Source organism: Rattus norvegicus, chromosome 10 (assembly GCF_036323735.1).
Source record: "Rattus norvegicus strain BN/NHsdMcwi chromosome 10, GRCr8, whole genome shotgun sequence".
NCBI classification, from domain to species: Eukaryota; Metazoa; Chordata; class Mammalia; order Rodentia; family Muridae; genus Rattus; species Rattus norvegicus.
In genome coordinates, this window is record NC_086028.1 from 42,397,054 (window position 1) to 42,413,276 (window position 16,223).

At 49.3% G+C, this 16,223-nt stretch overlaps 1 protein-coding gene across 9 annotated transcripts in view; it reads left to right on the plus strand.

Moving 5' to 3' along the window:
• The window catches only part of Galnt10 (polypeptide N-acetylgalactosaminyltransferase 10), a 146,397-nt gene that overhangs the window by 75,363 nt on the left and 54,811 nt on the right, over positions 1 to 16,223 (plus strand). For all 9 annotated transcript variants that reach the window (XR_010055122.1, XM_039085107.2, XM_039085109.2 and 6 more), the window contains 2 exons: positions 1,260 to 1,362; positions 5,424 to 5,562. Coding sequence is in view for 8 of the 9 variants with exons in the window: in XM_039085107.2 (XP_038941035.1) it covers positions 1,260 to 1,362; positions 5,424 to 5,562 (242 nt within the window). In the remaining variant the exon portion in view is untranslated. The remainder of the gene's footprint in view (positions 1 to 1,259; positions 1,363 to 5,423; positions 5,563 to 16,223) is intronic.

Genomic DNA, 16,223 nt, shown 5'->3' on the forward strand with positions numbered 1-16,223 from the left:
AAGCCCTTGGCTGGGCAAGTGTAAGAACCTGGTTTTGGGTTCCCAGGACTCTTGTGAAAGCAGGCGTCTGTCACCCCAGCACCTGACACTCATTTCCAAGCCTCTGGCCTGGCTGCAGCTGTTAGCCACCTGCAGTTCTAGAGCACTGGGGAGATATTGGAAGTGACTCGAAGCCAGGAGGAGTTCCAAGTCTCCGTCCAAAGAGAGAGTAGTAAAATGCACAATTATGTGTTACAATGCTGCTGTTCTAGAGAAGGTGGGTTGGGTTCAGTGGAGTATGCTGGGGTAGAGAGATGACGTAGTGGTTAAGTGTGTGCCCTGGTCTGTGCAGAGGACTACATTCAGTTCTAGCACCTGTGTCTGGCAGCTCACAACTGCTGGTAACTTCAGCTGCAGGGTATCCGACGCCCTCCTCTGACCTCCACAGACATACGCCTCCACCTACCCTCACACACATACATACATACATACATACATACATACATACATACATACATACATACATACAAGTTAAATACATCTTTAAAAAATAAATATTACTCGGGGTTGGGGATTTAGCTCAGTGGTAGAGTGCTTGCCTAGCAAGCACAAGGCCCTGGGTTCAGTCCTCAGCTCCGGAAAAAAAGAAAAAAAAAAAAAAGAAAAAAAATATTACTCAAACCAACATCATGTACTTCTTGACTGTTCCTTTGGAGTTCTGAGGACTGAACCAGGGCCTAGCAAATGCTAAGCGAACTTAGCATCGTTGAACTGCACCCCTTGGCCTCTGCTTATTTTTGTCTTTTTTTGACCTGGGACTATGTCTCACTGTAAAGACCAAGTTGGCCTAGAGCCTGTGGTCTCCCTGCCTCTACCTCCTAGGTGTTAGGATTAGAGGGGCTCACCACCACACCCAGCCTCATTTTCCTTCTTCAGAGTTTAAAGCAGCTTGCTTCGCCTGTCAGGGCCGTTTCACATACCTTCCCGTTGGGCAGCCACACACTTGGCACTTTGTCTCGTGGATGAAACGAGTATGCCTGTCTCTCCTTCCTCTCCTGGGTGGCAAGTTCCCAAGGGGTGGTGCTGAGCTTGTGTCCCCCTGGCCTCTGCCCATCTAACGGGCACATACATGGCCGGCACTTAGGAAGATGCTGAGGTCTGGGCAGGTGATAGTCTTCTCTTTAAGCAGTGTACCCTCTGGGCCATTGTTACTGCCAATATTCCCTTTGTCTTCCTTTTCACAGTCTCTTCTTTTTCTTTCTTTCTTTTTTTTTTTAAAGGAATTACACAGTCGGCAAAAAAAGACACTTTTCTTGGGAGCTGAACAAAGGCTGAAGGACTGGCATAACAAGGAGGCTATCAGGAGGGATGCGCAGCGCGTAGGTATGGAGGGCGGGGCCAAGTGTGGGCATCGTGTGAGTGTGCCATGGGTGTGTGCAAGTGTGCTGAGTGTGTTAGGGGTATCTGGACCTCTTGTTCACTTCCTGCCTGCCACCCACTGTCCTTCCTAATTCCCGTCTGACCTTTCACCTGTCTGACCGTCTGACTTCTGCTGTCAGCACCAGATCCTCTGTCTTCAAGTTCTCCCTGCCACCTGCATATCAGCCCGTGACCGTGTCTCTATCCTAGCAAGTCCCATCCCAAAGTGAGGAACGGTGATTCGAATCTACATGGATTGAACATGGACAAACTTCCACCCTCAGCAACCTGACCGGCCTTTATGGCAGGCTGAATAAGAGGGGATCTGTGCCCCAGAGAGGTGTAGCCATCACCCAGGGAGAGAGCAAGGCCAATCTGGGATTCAAACCCAGGACTGAAAGGCAGAGCCAGTTCCTCACCGACTACAGACTCCTTTTGCTAACAGGGCTTTGTCATCATCCCTGTGAGGCCGGCAGGCGGGGGGAGGGGGGTGTAAATAGGTACAGAGACCATGTGGAGAATCCAGACAAAGGTCAGGAGGGCAGCTGCAAGGCCACTGGCATTCTGCCCTTCCTGAGCCTCTGTCTCCCCATGGATGACCTCATGCAGTTAGCTTGGGGGGGCCTCAGAAGGTTGCTCTGAGTGTGTGGAGCGAGAAGGTGGCTATAATTTTGCTTTGCTTGAGTGGAAAGTGGATACAGCAGCTAGAGCAATGGGAATGGTGTGTGGTGATCTGGGTTAAAGGTGTCCCTTCTAAATTATTTATGACCAAACCAACTCAGCAGGAAGCTCAGAAGAGAGCAGGTGTAATAACTGAGCTCATGCCCAGGACGTCCCCAGCCCTGGCACATGCTGCTCTGTGTGCCCAGGATGTTACATGGAATCAGAAGGGTGCTCCTTTAAGAAAGGAAACATCTCCAAAGAGACAGCTGGCCAGGCAGTTGTGCCTGAATTATTAGAATATCGGGCTGCCTGGCAAGGGAAGAAAGAATAGCAGAGAGATTAAGAAAAGCAAATGACTGTTTAATTTCTTGTTTGTTGAAATAAAATTATACATAAGTATTAAAGAGTAAATATTTTTTAAGCAATTTATGAAGTTGCCTAATTATAAAAAAAAGAAGAAGAAGAAAGAAAAAGCCATTAACAAGACTGAGGAGTGCTAAGTACACACCCGGTCCTCCATACCAAGTGGCCTCCTCCGCCATCACAGAGGACCTTGTCTGTTGAGAAGACAGAAGCCACAGCCTTGCCAGAATGCTGCACTGCGGTCCGGCTGGCTGGCCTTTGCCCTCTCTTCTCTACTCAGCCTTTGGGACTGACTATTGTTCATGTCTCCTGGAGTCTCGTTCTGAGCAGAGGTCAGGCCTCTCCACCGGCTGCATCTGAGCAGCCTCGGTGACCTTGGTTTTGTGACACCCAGAGGACAGTTGGCCCTAAGCAGGCTCTGGAGTGGCTGACTGTTGGGCACAGTAGGGCGGACCCTCGAGGTGCTTTTCCCAGAGTTTTCTCCTTTCTCAGTCACCAGAAGCTCACGGGGACCCCAGAGAACATGCTCTCAGAACATTAGAGACCCTTCTCTGACAGACGGCACAGAGATTGCCAACCCTTAGTCCACTGAGTCTGGAACTTGCAGCAGAACTTTCCAAGCAGACCTGGCACATTAGATAAGGCCGCTCTTAAGTTATCTCCCAACTTTAAAGAGAAATCAAAGCATCTTTTTATCATCACGGCATTAAAAAAAAATTATTATTTATTTACAGCAGTACTGAGGACCCAGCCCCAAGCCAGTACCTCAGAGGTACTAGGCAAACACTCTGCCACTAAGCTACACCCCAGCCCTTGTTTATGACACTTTTGATTGACACAGAACATTTGCCTCACTTAGGTGATGATAATCAGGCAGCCTCAAGTTTATCTGGTGGTTGACAGCTCACAGAAAGTTATCACTGGGTAGCCTCTCATTTGACTCCCTCAGACATGCTGGCTGCCAATATGAGAGGAGACGGTTGTAGCTGAAGGTTCTTCAGCTCAGAGAAGGTAGATCTGCCTCCTGTCTGGGGAGACTGAGTGGGCAGGGGGTTCTCACTCTGGAGGGAGTGCAGGGAGCAAGGGCTTCAGCCATCACCCTTGGTTCTGTAGCCTTTTGTGAATCTCAGTATCATTCAGAGTGACAGTTCTCAAGTACAGGATTGCTATGGGGACTCCAGGGAAAAGATCCGTGCAGTACAGAACAGGATCCTGGCCAAGTGAATGATACCCCTCCCCCTCTTCCCACTCCCTCTGCACAATTTGGGGGGATGCTTGGGTGAAATTCGTTTTGATTGTTAGGGGATGGAAAGACGACTCTTTGCAAGTTTGGTCCAAGTCAGGCAGTTTTTAACTGCCTTATAGTTCCGGCTCCAGAGGATATGCTGCCCTCTTCTGGCTTCCACAGGCACTGCACTCATATCTGCACATACCCACACACAGACACAGAGAGAGAGATAGAGGAGGGGGAGAGGGAGGGAGGGAGAGAGAGAGAGAGAAAAAGAGAGAGAGACACAATTTTTGTAAAAATTAAAATTATTTATTTCATTTTATGTATGAGTGTTTTGCCTGTGCGTATGTATGTGTACTACATGTGTACCTGGTGCCTGAGGAGGACAGAAGAGGGCTTGAGATACCCCAGAACTGGGGTTACAGATTGCCGTAAACTGCAGTATGGTCACTGGCACCTAAACCCAGATCCTCTGTGAGAAAGTGTCCTTTACTGCTCATCCATCTCTCCATCCCCCACATGATTTAAAAAATAGAAGAAAACGTACTCTTTAAATCTTGGTTATCTGGGGTTTTTAAGGTGCGCTTAGATTAGTGGAACTCACTCAGGGTGTCTGTGAAGGCCTCTGACCGGATGAAGATTATTTTATAGAGAGGAATGCTAGAAGACATGGGTTTAGGAGAAAGCACCAAGATGAACTCCTCTTCAAGGGAAGAGATTTATTCCTGTCAGAGATGGTCTAGTGAGGGCCCGGAGAGAAAGTCTTCAGTCTCAACAGACAAAGCACGGTGTCCATCCTTGAAGGTTTCCTCGCACAGCCTGGAAGCAGGCTTAGTTAATATATGCTCTAGTAGTAGTCCATAGTGCCTGCCTGAGGTCAGGTTGTCTCCAGTGTCAAGGGAGCAGAGGGAGGGAGAGGGTGTGGCTTCTTGTAGTGAGTGATCCATTCACTTTCCAAAGAAACCTTGGAGAGAGAGAGGTTTCCGGAAGGTGTGGCTGGATACTTTGAAGCCCTCCAGAACACCACCACCAGGGTTTGGGACCCAACAGTGATGAAACTGATACATGGACAGTTTGAGGGAAGACAAAAGTAGAGGTGGGGCCTCTATACAGAAAGTCGAATACTGGGGGTTAGAGGGTGTCCCTGGGGCCGAATCTCAACTCTGGCCTCTTCCTGTGCCCCATCTCTCTGCTTCCTTCTCTCCCTGAGCCCACCAGCCTCTTCCACACACTCCTGCTACCTCGAGTTCTGCTTCACAACAGGCACAGAAGCACAGAGCCATGTGATAATGGACAGAGCTCTCTGGAATAAAACCCTTCCTCCATTAAGTTGCTTTTCCTAGGTCCTTGGTCACAATAACGCAGATGTAACTAATGTGTAACTAAGGTGACTAGGTATAAGATTTTCTTTTAAATTTTTATATGTTTTTATATGTATGAGTGTAGGTTTGTTTGGTTTTGGTTTTTTTGTTTGTTTATTTTGCCTGTATGTAAGTCTGTGTAGCACATGGTGTATAGTGCCTATAGAGGCCATAAGAGGATATGTGGTCCCTGGAAACTTGAGTTATGGGTGGTTGTGAGCCACCATGTGAATGCTAGGGCCCAAGTCCTGAGTTTCTCTGCAAGCGCAGCCAGTGCACCAACCATTGAGCAATCTGTCCAGCCCCAGGTGTAAGGCTTTATCTGAGGCCCAGTCATTCTTCCCCCAGCCCCAGCCCTTGTAGATGTCAGGTAAACCAGCAACACTGAATTTGCTCTCTGCCTCTAGGAAATGGAGAACAGGGGAAGCCTTACCCCATGACCGATGCTGAGAGAGTGGACCAGGCATACCGGGAAAACGGATTTAACATCTACGTCAGTGATAAAATCTCCCTGAATCGCTCTCTCCCCGATATCCGGCACCCAAAGTGAGTGTCACGTCTCTCATCCTCCGCTGTCTAAGGAGTTTGCCCGCTGCTCTGGGTTGTGAATTCGTTAAAACAAACAAGCATTCGCATGAGGTGCTGGCCTGCCGGCTGCCAGGTGGGACAGAGCCCCTGCAGGAGCTTGAGCAAGCTTGGAGCTGGTGTGCCTGGGAATGGTGAACCAGTGTGATCCTTCTCTCAGACTAGGAGCCAGTTCTCCAAGTGTCTGCAGGACAGTGACATTGGTTCACCTGGGAGTTTGTTATACGTGCAAGAGTGAGTGAGGGGCACGTGTGTCACACGTACATGTGGAGATCAAAGGACAACCCTCTGGTGTAGGTCCTTACTTTCTGCTTTGTTTGAGACAGGGCCTTGTTGCTATTCACTGTGTATAGGGCAGGCTAGCTGCTGCCAGCTCCTAGAAATTCTCCCCTCCTCCCATCTCACAGGAAGAGTGCTGAGATGACAGACACACCCGTGTCCAGCTTTCCTGTGGGTTCTAGGAATTCAAACCCAGGTCATCTGGTTTGCTCAGCAATCAGTTCACCCCCTGGACTCTGTCCAGCCCACTCCTGTGCCTCCACTCAGATTAACTGTCCTGAAGCACTGAAGGCCGTCAGCCAACAGTGTCCTCAGAAGCCCTGAAGGTGACTCTGATGCAAGCAGGGGGTAGACTAGGAAACCACATCGTTGGGAAGTCTCGCTTGGAAGACAGGCTGTTCCCTAGGACTAGACCCTTTGCATCAAACTCTTGCCCGGGGGAGACAGAAGAGGGACCCGGGGAGCTTGCCTGTAGGACTTACTGTTTCATGCTCTAGAATCTTCTGCTGACATAGAAGAGTGTTGTTCAGCCGCACTAGTGTTGCTGGGTTCCGATCAGTGGCTGCCACTGAGCATTACCAGACCAAACCTGTGCCTGACACCAGGAGCACCAGTTATCACAACTGTAAAAATCTTACACCCACTGTCCCGACCTCCCACCGCCGTGAGCTCCGGGAGGCAGCATCAGGACTCCTCATCCCCCACTGTTCTGCTGCTGGGGGCCTTCAGCTCTCTGTCCTCCCCATAGCAAGGATGGCAGGCCTTTGTCCACAGCCCAGGGGACTCACTAACTGCTACCCTGGCATAAGGAGGAAGTAGATTACATGAGGGATATTTTTATATGATTTTAGAGTAAGTAAATCCTCGACTGAATAGTCCAGAGTTGGAAACGGTGTCTGCCGGATTTGCTTCCTTTTTCTTCTTTTTTTAAATTTCGTGTGTGTGTGTGTGTGTGTGTGTGTGTGTGTGTGTGTGTGTGTGTGTGATGGTGCATATGCCATGTGTCTGTGCCTGTGAAGGTCAGAGGACAGTTGACAGGAGTCACTTTTCTCCTCCTACCATGTAGGTTCCTGGGATTGAACTCAGTCTTGGTAGCAATTGTCTCACCTGTTGAGCCATCTCTACAGGTTTTCGTTCTTATTTTGTGTATTTTTTTCCTTCACATTAAGAATGTTGCCCTGGAGCTTGAGAGATGGATCAGTAGTTAAAAGCACTGACTTCTCTTCCAGACGTCCTGAGTCCAATTCCCAGCCACCACATAGTGGCTCGCAACCATCTGTAATGGGAACTGATATCCTCTTCTGGCTACAGTGTGCTCATGTACATTAAATAAGTCTTTAAAAAAAAATGTTGCCCTGAAATGTGTCCCCAGCTTGAGAAGGGGATCTGAGCTTAGGAGGCTTCTGTCAGCAGCCTGTCCACCCAACTCTAGCCTCCTGCTTACTAATGTTGAGCATGTCTAACACCTGCTTTTTGCAGTCACCAAGAGTGGAAACTGAGTTTCCAGCAGCAAATAGACAGATACCTTGAGGACCTCCTTTCTCCCTAGAGGGGAGACTTTCCTTCCGTTTGTCAGTGGGAGCACATGAGTAAATTTATTTCTTTTAGCTTAAACAACTTTTCAGGCAGGAACCAGGGTTCCTCTTTTCCTTTTAACCCTTCAAACTGAATGTTGGCAGCAGCACCCCAAGAGCAGGACAGAGGTGCTTATGCCAGTCACCTTTATTCACACCAGAAGACACCCTGGAGACACACACCCACAGAGAATAGGAGCTGGGCACTTTGGCCCCAGCTTGCTGGGCTAGCATGTGGGAGGCAGCCAGCTGGCTCTGAGCAGGCCTGCCCTCTGCACCTCCAGCCAAGTTAGCGTGAACAGGGGCTGGCTGGTGGGCTGGCCCACTTTCCCTACGTGCTGGGGAACCCAGCCTGGCTACTTGGCAACCAAACAGAGAGGCTCTTCAGGACCCATGGCGGGTGACATAAGGGACATTGAGACCTTGACTGCAGAAGTGAGTAGGATCTGTAGGCTCCCCTGGGGTGCCTGCCGTTGGATGGTCAGTTTCCTGGTGCTAAGCTAATCACAATGGGGGTGTCAGCAGCCTGCAGCCACAACCTGCATCCCAAACACTGAACTTCAGGAGGGAATAGGTGTGAATGGAGTCTCTCACCTACCACATCCCCACTCCCATGTCCCCGTTTGATTTTTCCTTTTGTGTTAACATGGTTAATTTATGATATGTACTGGATTTCCTCAAAAGAATGTATAGATTATCATAATAGGCCAGATTCTCCAGAGCCTCTCTACAACACCAACAGGTTACAGAGTCCAAGCAAAAAGCAAAAGGGAAGGTAAAGCTTGTTACCTCTGACAGTCATATTACACACGCTGATAAAATGAAATGGCCTGGAGAGAGGGCTCAGTTGATAAAGTGCTTGCAGCACAAGTACGAAGTCCTAAGTTGAGATCCCCAGTACCCACAGAAAAGCCAGATGTGGTGGCACACGCCTCAACTGCTAGCCTAGGGGTGGGAGATCAGGTGGATCCCCAGAGTGCACAGAGGGGACTCGAGCTGCCTGCAGAGGGTCACTCATCGGGTTCGTCTTCAGCATGAGTCTTGGCAGGAAAAGAGTTAGCCAGCAAGACTGGAGAAACGCCACCAAAGGCTGATGGCTGTGCCTCTACCCACCGTTCAGGCTGGGAGAGCTCAGAATTGAAACCTCATGAGGAAGCGGGTGTAGTGCCAGGTTGCGTTTATTTACCTCGGCGGGAACACTTTAGCCCTCTGGACCAGGCTTGAAAATCACCGTACCGGAACTGGAACAATAGAAGCGTTTTTCAAGTTAATGTAATGCAATGCAAAGCTCAAGGGTGCAGATGGACAGACACTGGCCTGTGAATGCTGATAGCCAGCCAAATATTAGGAGTGCAGAGTAGCAGGGCGGCTGACCTGTGACAATGAGAACAGTCATCAGTCAGAACCTCCTGGGGTTGATACAGATGTGGCCTTAGCCTGCTAAGCTATGTTCTGTTTATAAAGTTAGGTAGAGACGTAGACAATGTAGAAAGACTCAGACTCTTTACTCTGTCTGTGTGTGTGTGTGTGTGTGTGTGTGTGTGTGTGTGTTATGCCATGCCTATGAGTGTTGTATTTGTATATATGTGTATACACCCCATGCGTGCATGACTGATATGGTGTCCTCATCAGTTCCCTCGGAACTGCAGTTACAAATGGTTATGAGCTGTCACGTGGGTTCTGGGAACCGAATCCTCTGCAAGAGGAGTGAGCGCTCTTAACCAGTGAGCCATCTCTCCAGCTCCCAATCTCCAGAACTAATATGTGTAGACTAATGATGGATTAGCTATCGTGGGGGGAAAATGTTAGCAAACTCGAAGGCATAGCAAAACAAACCGCCCAGAATAAAACATAAACGTTTTGAGAAGTGAAAAGAAGTCTGGAACCGTTATGACCCAGTCCATCTAAAATGCGCGTAATTGGGATCTGTGGCAAAGAGAAGGAAGATCGTGGCTTGGACCTCTCCAGATTGGGCGGCGACTGTAAAGCTACATTCAGGGAGCCCAGAAAGGAGGCTGGGAAGATGGCTCGGTGGGTAAAGCACACGAGGACCTGAGTTCAGATTCCAAGAGCTAAAGCAAGACATCATGGTGGGTGTGTCTGCCACCTCAACACTCCCACGACAAGATGGAGACAGAGGGGAGAGGACAAGAGGACTCTGGAAGCTTTGTGGGTCAGTTAGCATAGACAGCAGCGTCTTTCTCACACAAGATGGAAGGCAAGAGTGGACACACCCAGGGTGCACTGCGGTGTGGCACACACACGCCCACATGCACACGCACAAATCAGCGCACACAGACGCAAACACACATGCACGCACACAAAGAATGAATAATTGTCGGCAGCCACAAGGTGGAAGCAAGGGACCAAGCTGGGACAGCAAAGGAAGAGGTGCAAGAGTGACTTGTGTTAGCCGGGAGCACCAGAGGAGCCAGGGCTGGTCTCAGGACACCATGAAGGTGGAGGCAGCAGGGTCTACCTGGGAGCTGCCTGGAGGTGAGTGAAAGAGCAGTCGAGGACGGTGTCAGTGTCTGGCCTGAGCTGCTGAGGGGATGGAATCGCAGTTCACAGGCAGGAGGGAGTGATCCTGGAAAGAGCAGGATTCGGTGAGGCATCCAGGGTGGGAACAGTGCCCACAGGGCAGCGAGCCCTGGTGTCAAAATTGGAAATGGGATTTTTGAGTGGCTGTGTTCAGACTGTAGTTTTAGTTCTCTGTCCTTGAAGGGCAAAAGACAGCAGAGGCTCGGCAGGATCCTAAGTGTAAAACTGACCGGCTGTTGTCAGGTTACGTGGATCCTGTGCTGGTTAGGTTTGACCGTCAACGTGACATAACCTAGAGTCGCCTGAAAGCAGCCTCAGTTGAGGTGAATCGTCTGGAACACCTCTTGGGGTCGGGGGGGTGCCTTGCTACTGTGGGAAGTGCGGTTCCCTGGTTTGGGGTTCTGAATGGTGGCGTAAGGGTGGAGAACGCTAGCTGGGAGCAAGCAGACAGCGCAAGTGCATCATTCACTTCTGCTCCCAACTATAGATGTGATGTGGCAAGATGCTTTCAGTTACTGCCTCAGTTTCCCCTCAATGGTAGGTGGTATCCAGCCTGGAAGGATAAACCATGTAGACCAGTGGTTCTCCACCTGTGGGTCATGACCCCGTTTGGGGGGAGCCCTATCAGACACTTACACCCTGACTCCTAACAGTAGCAGAATTACACTTATAAAGTAGCAATGAAATGGTTTTGTGGTTGGGACTCACCCCAACATGAGGAACTATACTAAGAGGTCACAGCATGAGGAAGGTTGAGAGCCACTAACCTAGATCCTCTCCTTCCGAAGGCTGTTTCTGGTCAAGGCATTTCATCTCCAAGACAAAAAAATGGGTCTAGAATAGTTCGCCTTCAGGGTTCAGAGGTCAGCAAGAGCCCCACTCACCACCTCCACACCCACCGTCACTTCTGCAGACTAGTGACAGGCTTAGAAGACACAGTGCTGGTTTAGCAGTCTCCATCCTTTCTCGTTTTGATTTATGACGTAAAGTAAGCCTGGTGGATACCTTTAAAATGGAGTGGCCCAGAAGCACCCAGGATTCGGAATTCTGGCTGCCAGCAGGGACGTGACAGTTGGTTACAGAGGCAGCTATGGGCGGAGAGCCCTTGTGGGTGGGGAGGTCTGTGCACTGGGAAAGGAAGCCCAGGTCTCTCTCCAGCACCTCTACTTTCTCGGGAGATGCATCAGCTCTCCTCTAAAAATCAAACGATTTCCTTCTGAACCATGGGGTGTTTTTTAAGATAGCAGTTATTGATCCACTGGACCCAATATCAAGATTTAAAGGTTTACGAGCCTTGAAGTAAAATGGCAGCCAATAAAATTTCTCCAATTGACTTCCCCACCCCCTCCGTTTTTAAGCCAGATTTCAGCAGGCTCAGGCCTTAGGTTGGAAACTATGGAGATTGGCTGCCTGTCAGCTAAAACTCAAAACAGGCATGTATCACCCACAACACATGCTGCCCAAATCCACCCACAGCCACACCAGCTTAGGGGTGGTCTGTACGTCTGAGTTTGGATTTTTCACTGTTGCTCTATTGTTCTTACACACAGAGACATTTTCTAAATCTCCTAGAAATAGATGCTGCATTCATCTTTAATAAAAGCTTCCATTTATCATGTGTTTTTGTTTGTTGGTGTGGTGGTCTCTGGGTGGGGCACTTCCCAGTTACAATATGGTTCCAGCCCCTTCGGCATGATTTCATGGAGGTCTCCCACTGCACGATCTGGGCTGACTCTTAAGGGTGCTCTTGACTAAAGTCAACACAGCTAGAAGATGGCAGGTCAAAGCACATGACCTCTACCACTGTATCCTCATATAGAGGCCCACATCTCACAGAGAGGGGGAAGGGATCGTAGTAGTTTGCTTGTTAATAACTGAACATCCTTGAACTAGCACTTGGAGCAGGTTTAACTAGAAAAGTCCATCAAGCATGGCCAACACAGGCTCCATACTCCACGAATTTCATACTCCATGTCGGAGATGACACACACCTATCCAGGAAGAGGCAGTTGAAATCCAGTTGGACTGGTTAGAGATGAGTGGAATTTTCAGTGATGCTGGTCTTGAAAAAGTTCAAAGAAGAGGACAACCACAAAGGAAAGGCGAAGGTATCTAGAATCCCCCAAAAAGAGATTCTCAATTGATCATCTGTCTTTATTAGTTGGTCTGTTGACAGGCCTTGATTGATTATTGATGTAGGAGGGTCCAGCCCACTGTGGGCAGCACCATTCCTTAGGCAAGTGGTCCAGAGCTATATAAGAAAGCTAGCTAAGCATGAGCCTGTGAGCTAGTCAGCAAGCAACATTCCTCCAAGGTTTGTGCATAAATTTCCTGTTCGGACAACCCTCAGTGATGGACTATGACCCCGAAGTGTTAACTAAAATAAAACCCTATCCTCCTGTAAGTTGCCTTTGGTTGTGGTGTTTATTGTGGCAGTGGAATGAAAGGAGAGCATCACCTCTCTCCTTTGTATCGGGGAAGCACTGTGACAAGCTAAGCAGCTTAGTTTAGGAACAGAACAGAGCACCCTCCTTGTGGCAAGTTCTCTTCTCCACATTTGGCTTGGGATGGAGGTTGGGGGACCAGCAGTCTCCCATCCCCATGCACTCAGGTCCCAGTTCTGCCCAAGCGGTGCACAAAAACCATTTGGTGAGTTCAGTGCTTGTTTTGATTTTACAACAATGCGGTTGGACTGTTCATCTTATGTGTTATGCTCGAGTTTGTCAGCTACCTTCCATAACTGTGTGGTACTCCTCAGGAATGACCCTCTCCATTGTAGAAAGACGAGCCATACTGGTACTTTCCAGTTCTTTGCTTCTGGGGACACGTGGCAGAACCTTCTGGACCCTGTAACTCTTTCCAGCTTCCCTTTCATGAACTGAGCGTCTTAGGGTAAAGTCCATTTTGTCCTAGCAGCTATCGCCTACCCGTCTGCCATGATGCCTCCCAGGGACCACAGTCGTTAGCAGAGGGTGGAGGATTATGGTGAACTTTAAGCCAGCTTTTGACTAGCTAGCAAAACCCTGTCTCAAAAAAAGAAAAGAAAAACAATTGTTTATGACCAGAGCAAAGTTTCAAGAATGTAGGATCATACAGGTTTAAAAAAATAAACCATAAACCAAGTCTGGTTGAGACTGCCTGCATCTGAACTCAGGGGCGAGTCAGGAATGTGAATCTATGCAGTGCTGCCTGATAGGGCTGAGGCCATGACTAAGTGGCAGTAAACTTTGTTCCTCTGGCCGCCTTGAGCAGGTGTGTGTGGCTGGCTCTCAACAATGCGTCTATGAATGGAGACCGGCTGCATAAAGAACTTAGCTTTGGCTCTTTTGTCCCACACATCTTCCCGCTCCTGATTCCAGCCAGCTGTGAGCAGCTGGCTGCTGTTTCCGTCTTGTTTGGTCCTGACACTAGGTTTCTGCATAGCTAGAGTTGGCCTTGGACTCCAAGCAGACACCTTCCCCCTTTCCCACCCCATCAGCACCCGGGCTTTCAGGGCTGGGAGGACAGCTGCACACCACTCATTCTGCTCCAGTCAGGCGCATCAGAGAGAAGGGCTGGGGGTGCCGGCTTAGGAAGGAGGCTGAACACCGGTGTGTGGCCACAGAGAGTGGGCTGAACACTAGGCACGCAATTCCTTCAGTTCTCACCGCTCCTGACTGTGGCTGTCATGTTTAAGTGGGTTCCCTGATATGGTGGACTGTACCCTGGTATTGTGACCAGAAGAAGCACCCCTTTCCTCCTAAGTTTCTTTTGTCAGGGTATTTTGTCATCACAATAGAAACAAAACTCAGACAGGGTCACACAAGAACAATCTGCCAGATTTGTCCCTTGGCCAGAGTTTTGTGGGTCCCTGAGGATGGGGACGTGGGGACCCAAGCATCACCTCTTAGGGGATGGCCTTATGCTGGGGTGTGAGGACTTGAGAAACCACAAGCCACACAGTGGATGATAGGGTCCCTCCTGAGGGCCTGAGAGGCCAGCTTATAGCTAAGGAGCCAAGGGGAACATCCTGGCATAGTGCCCACATCCCAGGCGTGCTCTCTCACCCTCGCTCTTTCCTCAGGCTCCTTTCTCGTTTCTGGAGCCTGCCCCTCCACCCCCACAAGCTGTCCCCCAGTGCACAGGTACCGAGACAGAGCTGACTCCTTTCAGGGCTTCAAACTCAGTGGTGTCACTGCAGACTGCCCTGTCAGTGGGACGCTTAAGTGGCTGCCTCCATTCCTCGGTTCTCAGGCCTTCCTTCACGCCGGGATGACATGCCCACACGTTCTGCCCTGGGGGTCACATCAGAGTTTAGATAGGAAAGTGATCCTCAGGTGTCAGCCCATCATGGAGCTCCAGCTCCCTCCTCGGACCCCTTCCTTGCCTCTCCTGCCTCTTCCTCTCTCCACCTCCTTCCACTCCCCTCTTCCTCCCCTAACCTACTGGTACTGTCACCTCCTTACATGAGCCTCCCTCCAGCATCCTCAAGTCACCATCCCCGCTGTCCTCAGGATCCCAGGAAAGCTTTCTGCAGGGCGTCGTGAGTTTGAATATTTAACACAGTGACCCTTGAACTTCCAGATCTGTTAAAAACAAACCGCTAGGGACCGCCCTGAGAGGCTCTTAGGCAGGCGGTCTGGGATGGGCCAGAGAGTTAGTGTTCCAGCGCGCTCCTAGCTGTACTGAGGCTGCTGGTCCAGGCAGGACGATGCCTTCAGAGCAGCTGTCTTCTCTGCTCCCCCTTGCTTCCTTTTCCCTTCCCTCTTCCCGTCCATCTCTCCTGAAGCAAAACAGAGTTTATTATAAAGCAAATAGATTAGCTTTCCTTCTGCATAATAATCTTAAGCGGAGCGAACTGACTTAGATATTGTTCTCCAGAACTGGACTCGCTCACTTCTTTAAAAACCTAAAATGGGCTGAGAAGGCTGTCACAGCCGGCGAGGGCACTTGCAGTGGAAGTGTGAGGACTTGAGTCCGGCTCTCCAGCGCCTGTGTAAAAAAGATGGGCGTGGCTGCACGCCTGTAACCTCGGCAGTGGGCAGCTGGAGCCAGAGGCTCAACAGACTAAGAATATTAGAACCCCTCGGTAAATGACACCGATGGGAAAGGAAACGGACATTACATTCAAGGATAAAAAGGTCCATGTGTCGTCCCCCCAACCCATCCCAAGATCACATCAGGACAAGACAGCTGCCTTTGCCACTTTCACCCAATATTGTTTTACAAACTCTAGCCAGGACAATCAGACAAGATGGATCAAGATGGATGGATGGATGGATAGATGGATGGATGGATGGATAGATAGATAGATAGATAGATAGATAGATAGATAGATAGATAGATAGATAGATGGTGGCAGGTAGATAGATAGATGGCTTCTGGGTTGGAAACTAAGTAAAATTATCTATTTGTAAATGATGTTTGGGGTGTGTGTGTGTGTGTGTGTGTGTGTGTGTGTGTGTGTGTGTACACAGAATATTCTGAGGAATCCACAGTGGGCAGCGTGCCCCATAACACATAAGCAGGACCTGCTCTGAAGTGGAGGCAAAGATATCTCATTTAATTAAGTAAAGCTTCTATGTCAGCTTCCAGGCACCAAATGGAGGGGACAGAGATGTCCTGCATAAAGAGATAGAAATAACCAAATGCAGACCAACGCAAATCCTGGAACAAACATGACCCGGTGTCTTCAGCACACAAATTATAAGGAAAAGATGGGCAATTCAAGAGACGCGGGAGACGTGTCCACAGTGTATAGACTTGGTTTTGATCTTCATTCACACCAGCCAACTGTAGGAGAACGTAAGACCAGGGAAACTTGGGCACCAACTAAGTATCCGACCCTCTTTTTAGTTGTTTTTTGTTTTGTTTTGTTTTGTTTTGTTTTTGAGACAGGATCTCACTGTAGTGACTGTCTTCACTGTCCTGGAACTGACTCTATAACCCACACCCAGTGCTAGGATTAAAGGCACACTCAGCTTCTCCTGGGACAGCCAGCTGGGAAAAGCAAGCCTCTGTAGAGCAGCACTCTGTTTTCCACTGATGACCTAGGACCTGTCGACAACCTGGTCACACCCTTGCTATTGCTGTCACACATCTGGGTAAAGGACCAAGCTGCTGTTCTCTTAGGCCTGACCATGTCCCCTTCATGAACCCTCTTCAACTTCTAGGGTTAAAAAACCTTTGAAGGATTCCTTTATAAATGCTTGTCTTTTCTGTCCCCGTGTCTCTGTTACTTTCTAAACT